This window comes from Fulmarus glacialis, unplaced genomic scaffold, assembly GCF_000690835.1.
Source record: "Fulmarus glacialis isolate BGI_N327 unplaced genomic scaffold, ASM69083v1 C14253019, whole genome shotgun sequence".
Lineage (NCBI taxonomy): Eukaryota > Metazoa > Chordata > Aves > Procellariiformes > Procellariidae > Fulmarus > Fulmarus glacialis.
In genome coordinates this window covers 1,662-7,585 of record NW_009242904.1, presented here as the reverse complement: position 1 = coordinate 7,585, position 5,924 = coordinate 1,662, and the positions used below count along the sequence as shown (strand labels likewise).

The 5,924-nt window shown below is 42.6% G+C and overlaps 1 protein-coding gene across 1 annotated transcript; it reads right to left on the bottom strand.

Annotated features, from left to right (window-relative positions):
• On the bottom strand, positions 1-4,853 carry SUSD4 (sushi domain containing 4). The gene is made up of 4 exons (XM_009586372.1): positions 4,568-4,853; positions 3,942-4,086; positions 1,895-2,277; positions 1-644 (listed from the first exon to the last, which is right to left on the bottom strand). The coding sequence occupies exons 1-4, from the start codon at positions 4,851-4,853 to the stop codon at positions 616-618; spliced, it is 843 nt and encodes a 280-aa protein (XP_009584667.1). The 3' UTR covers positions 1-615.
• Between the last annotated feature and the right edge of the window lie 1,071 nt (positions 4,854-5,924).

Sequence of the window (5,924 nt, the reverse complement as noted above, 5' to 3'; positions counted from 1 at the left end):
ATTTATATATATTTGCTATCATACATCAAAGTATATATGAATCCCATCATTTCTGTTATGTTTTCTGCAGACATGGTCTGAAACAAAATCACCAACAACTAAATCAAAAGCTTCCTGGTTAACATAGGAAAGCCAAAGAGGATCTTTCCTCTTTTTTTGCGTTTCAGTACCAGTATTTTTTTAAACTTGTAAGGATTCTTCATAAACTAGAGGTCCAAGATCATTTAAAGCAGTCTTTATAAGCAAATTTACATACTTTGACATGCTTTTGTGAGGCAGTTAGTATCAAAATCCAATAGTATTTCTTACAGAACCACATGACTTTCTGCAATGCAGATATACATTTCATTTCTAAAAAGCCACAGTTCTTTTTCTACATCTGCTCTCATCAAATCCCCAGGATTCATTCATAAAACTGCTGCTGTTCCAAATGCTGATGCTGTTATCCCTGCTGTGGATTAAGATGTACACCCAATCTGGTGACATCATCACGTGGAAGATTGGTAAGTAGGAAAATACCCTCCCGAAATCCACAGATAGTCTTTTCTATCTCTAAATCCTCATGATTCACGTCACCCAACAGTGCAATGCGACGGAGACACGTCTCTGTGTAGGCTAAGGGTCTTCTTCCATCAAAGGAATCTCTAGGGGAAAAAAAGAAATAGCATTAATTGCTGATTGTAACTTCCCTTTATACTTTTGCAGAGTATTAGTATTAGCAATTCTGCAAAAATAGAAATGGACATTGCAATAATCTGAACAACACATACAGTGTCTCCAATTCTAGACCCACTTACGCTCTAACACCTATGTGAAAATTAACCTACAAAACTCACCCAGATTTTCTAAAACGTGTTAAGCCCACAAAAACCCAAATGCAAACATCCTTTCTACTACACTAATTACTGAATCAGCATTCAGAGTAGGCAGAGAATTTTGCTGGCATTATCATAATTTCTCCCTCCTCCTTCTAGCTGCCCTCTTCCCCTCATGATGCCATCACAAGTTAGCCCCAACCCTATGAAGCAGGAAGACTTCCTCACCCAGACCTTCACCCACACCAAATTTAGGACACTGGGCTTCAGCTCTGCTACCAATAAATCACAGAGATTGCTTTGCCTAGCGACTCTCAGTGACTGTGGAGAGCAGCATCACAGCCACTCCTTTTAAATGTCTCCAAGGAAAGCTATCTAGTTTCCTTAACATGCCGAGCAGCACACCATACGGCTCCGTCGGAATTCAATGAAATTATATCAATGCATGCTCATATTTGATTTAAATGCAGATGATAATATATGGCAATCTCCCTTCTCATACATAGTCCTGCGGGTACGTTCCCTTTATGCTGTGACTCCCATGTCCATGGCTTAATGCGTACATGCTTTCGACTGAACAGTTTGCTTTACACGCAGATATGATGAGCTTGTTAATAAAGGCTGCTAATTTTGGCTTAGTACAAAAACATGATTTGCTTTCCGTTTTAAGGAGAAAATCCTGTTCTTTGCTGTGAAAGCCATGGCATGTGAGGGAGTTGTGAGTGTAGGAGCTGAGGAGCGGATGAACAGCCCAACACAGGCATGGTGGTGGTTGGCTTCGCTGCTGTACCCAGGTGCCTGCTGCCATCCCTGTTGACGAGACTGCTGTTATGGGGTCTGGACAGGAACCTTCTGGCCTGGGATTCAAATCCCTTGTGCCACAGCTAGCAACGACATATCACAGACATGAAGCTCTATGACCATGGCGTAGTATGGTTTAAAAAATGTCCAAATTAAGATGTGGAGAAAAACATGGAGAAAGTAGGAGCAGGACAGCTGGGTTTATTCCTGCTCTGACAGTACAAACAAATGATGGCTCCTGTTTACGGACTCACCTATTGCACCTATGCAAGACTCACCATCTGCAATATCAATCCGCGGACTCGTGGACGCAGCCTCCCCGGCAGTGCTACGGGATACGTCAGTTCGATCTGAACCGGGAAGCGCTGCCGCTTGGCATGCTGGGGACGGGTACAAACTTTGGAGCAGTTCAGAGGAGCCCGACCTACTGTCACAGGTCTCAAATTCGCTAGGCAGCGTGTCTGTAATCCTGGGGCCAGGGTAAGCAGGAGGATTCTGATCTTCTGTCTGCAACCTATGCCCCTGGTCTGTGGTAGCTGAGTATCCGGGTGCCAGAGCATTCAAGCCGCTGCTTACAGCTTCATCGTAGGAAGGCAGCATGACAGGAACGCCATCCACCACCACAAAGTCGGGGTCACCCATGGAGCCCTCCTGGTTGCCTCTACGTCAAACACAGATGAGTTATCACAGAGAGCAGGAGCATGTCAGAGGCACCTTGGAGCAACTGCTGAACTTAAGTAAACACAGCACTTTCTAGTCATGCAAAATGAGGCTACAGGATCATTAACATTCACAAAAATGTTTGCTTCACGGGTTTGCAAAACTCTGTTCACGTTGGCAGTCAGGCTACAATCAGAAAAATGAAACCAGTAATGCAAAGAACAATTTTGAGAAGGGAGGGAAAACAGGTGCTTGGAAGAGATAAGGAGCACCATTTGCTGTGCGGTGCATAGTAGCTATCATGGATATAAGATCACAGATGTAGTTCACCAGTCAAAAGTGTCTGAACCCCTGGAAAGATGTGTGCTAGAGCACAAAAGTGCTTACAGCCCATGTAAATTGGCACTGAGATGACTACTACTGGCTGACAGGACTTTGGTGGCCAGATTTGTGGCCTCCTTCAGGTCTTACTTTCAAAGGATGAAGGCTTCCTTAACTAGTACTAAGCTGGTTTCTTTTTTAAGCAAAACATTTCTATTAATTGGGAAGGTCTGTTAAACCCTAAAGTATCTGTTCAGTAGCCAATTAAATCATAGTAGAGTCCCAGCAGGAGGGAATTGGTCCCAGGTACCTTTAGGACATGAAAACGTCTGAAAAGGAGAGGACAGAAAGCCATTTCAATCAGCTAGAAAAGTACAGGCTATAAAGCTATCCATAGTGCAACCCATTACCCTAAAGATCTTCCTAGTTATATATGTGTATGTATACTACTCCCCATATACCGTATATATGCACATATATATGCATATAAATTTAGACATTACTTGTATAATCTGTATACTTTTACATACACATTTCTTTAACATTAAGATCACCAAGTCCTTTCTGCTGCATTTATTTACTGACATACATCTTTTTCATCTCTGTTTTCTGCACACGGTAGAATAAAGACACGAGAAAAAGCAAGCGCAGGAGAGGAGTCACACAGTGAAGGTCCATAGCAAACTGAGCAGGTTGAAAACTAGAGACAAGTCTAAACCCAGATACAGTACTGGCTTTGCCTAAAACTCTGCATGCCTGCCTTTGTTTTTCCACTTGTAAGATAGTAATAATAATACCCACCTACCTGTCTCATGAGGAGTGCTGTGAGAATCAATGACAAATGCTCATAGCTGCATGATATTTTATGGAAATAAAGGAAGATGTAGGAGATGTTTATGAATTGTGATGAAAATAATACTCATGAAGGGAATGCAAACTTTTAATATAAATTTGTCCATAGAGAAAAAGAAAATCTTTCTTAAAACTTACATTACTAAGTCTACAGTAGTTAAAAAATTAATTCCCCCAGCACCTGAAAATGAGTATTTAAAAATATTGTCAGCTATTTTTACATGCAGAAGCAGCAATTCTCAGTAGTAGAGCTGTAATTACTCCCAAAGTGAATCTGGCAAACTTTACTTTTTATCTTAGTTGCAGAAAGGACTACTGCGGGTTTTTGGGGGTGCCCTTCCACACGGGTGGTTCAGAGACTTCTGCTCAGAGCAGAAGAAGGTGGTATCTGCAAGGCTTGTGAGCCGCGCTGCCTCCTCAGCAAGGAGCGCTGAATGTGAAAACTGAATCAAGGTCCTCAATCTTCAAAAAAAAAAAGAAAACAGTACAAACCTTGGAAGGAAATGTGTCTTAAATTTGGTCTGGAACATCCTGGCTAAAATAACCAGTAGCAGTACTAATAAAACGCTGGTAGCAGTGAACGCCACTATTTTCCATGTCGTCAGGAGGGTCTCCTGTGTATTTGGCCAGGTTTGTTCTGTAACAAAAAGGCAATACAAGAGTTGTGTTTGATTATTACCGCTGTTATTTTGTATTAATACTTCAACAATACTTAGAAGTGCCAGTCAGGACAAGACATCTTTTATACGTATGTTGTAAAAACACACATGAACTCAATGCCATATACCAAAAGCAGTCTTAACATTAAGCTGCCACAGGGGCTGGACCTTGCTTTTTCCCCTTGATTTTTTTAATACATGCAATCATGAACTTAGCTTGTTTACATATAAAAGTAGCCAGAAGATGTTAAAAAATACATTTGAAGAGCTAATGATTGAAACGGTTTAGGATCATTCAGGATCTTGGAAAGGTACTATATTAAATAGCATCTTAAAATCGATGTTCATCACTTTACCATGAAACAGATGAAGTTCACCAGGCATTACAGACCAACAAATTTGCTCTAAAAGAGAGGGACCTATAAGAGAATAGGAGTAATGCCACTGCTGCTCCCTTACCTGTTTTGACACAGTAGACTTGGTAGGAGGGGAACCACTCCCCGTACTGGCAGGTGATGTACTTGTAGTCGTTGGTGAGGGTGTAACCAGGATCACAGTAAAACTCCACCACCGTCCCGTGGTTGTAACGCTCGCAAGGCCGTGGGTGGCAGATGTAGTCTCCATGACTCACCATTGGAGGTAGTGGACAAACTTGGGCAAATAAACAAAGAGAAAAGGAGAAAGACGTTAACGCCAGCAACCCACTGCTGGGTAGCTTCAGTATGTCAAAATGCACAGGGGACATTTCAGGCTCCCTTTCAGGCTCCCTGCAGCTTTGGGTTCATCTTGGTGGTACCAGACCGCTGCTGCTGGGAGATCACGCACCCATCCGCACCAGCAGAAGGATGCACACACCTCCCGCGTGGTGACGTGGGCTGGGGTGGGTCATTTCGGCTCTCACCGACACCAGCAAGCTCTGCTGTCACCTGCTTGTTTAAAGGCCTGAGAGATGGGATCTGTGAAGCTTCCCATCCTCTGGGGGAAGAGGGGGTGGGAGAAACACAGAAGGGGACATGTATGCCTATAAGATGGCTATATGGGGATGGAGGGGGACAGTCAAAACAAGGAGAATCCCTCTCCTTATGAAGCATCTCAAATTCAGCTGTAACATCCTATTTTTTGTTGCATCAACATAATTAAATGGTTATATGCCCTAACTAAATTCCTAAATATTCACTTTTAAAAATAAGTTTGCCATCACCTGTGCTGCAAGAGATGCACAGCACACAACGTTGCTTAAGCACTCACAGTTTGTACCGCTGTAATATTATTAAGTTGAGCTTAAGCTCTACTGGTGTTATTTGTGTTTTGTTATCTCTGAACAGCCCGATTGATCTCAGTGGGACCACTGGTGGAGTGGTCTGTTATTAAACAGAGCAGAGGCTGAGCCTGTGTTAATTAAGTACAGTGGTCTACATGAGGCTAGGTAAGTAAGAGAGAATTGCAATATAAACATGTGGAACTTTTATTGTAGGCCCTGAAACGAAATGTCCTCTCACATGGCTGGGCAGATGAACTCGATGGAGAACCAAGGGAGCACTCTCTAGGAAACAGCAGCGGGGAAAGCAGCTCGCAAGCAGTATTTTTGTAAGAGAGGAAACTTTGCCACTGAGTAAGTGTTAGTTGATTACTCTTTTCTTAAGTGCTTCCAACACAGAGGAAAAAAAACCTACAAAGTGTCATGATGTCTCAAATGGCTACATACTGACCCAAAAAGGGCTTAAATTACTAGATGGCTTGTTTTATTTCCTTCAGAGGCAGTAACTAACTGGCTCAGTGCCCCATCTACAGGCTGTTCCCTTCACTTCATGCCTCC

What these genes read in the sequence shown, in the direction of transcription:
- SUSD4 (XM_009586372.1), bottom strand. Translation starts at nt 4,853, where the DNA reads ATGTCCCCTGTGCATTTTGACATACTGAAGCTACCCAGCAGTGGGTTG. An exon ending in AGTCTACTGTGTCAAAACAG is followed by an intron (nt 4,087 to 4,567) that starts GTAAGGGAGCAG and finishes TTTTTGTTACAG; the next exon opens with AACAAACCTGGCCAAATACA. An exon ending in GCGGATTGATATTGCAGATG is followed by an intron (nt 645 to 1,894) that starts GTGAGTCTTGCA and finishes TTTTTCCCCTAG; the next exon opens with AGATTCCTTTGATGGAAGAA.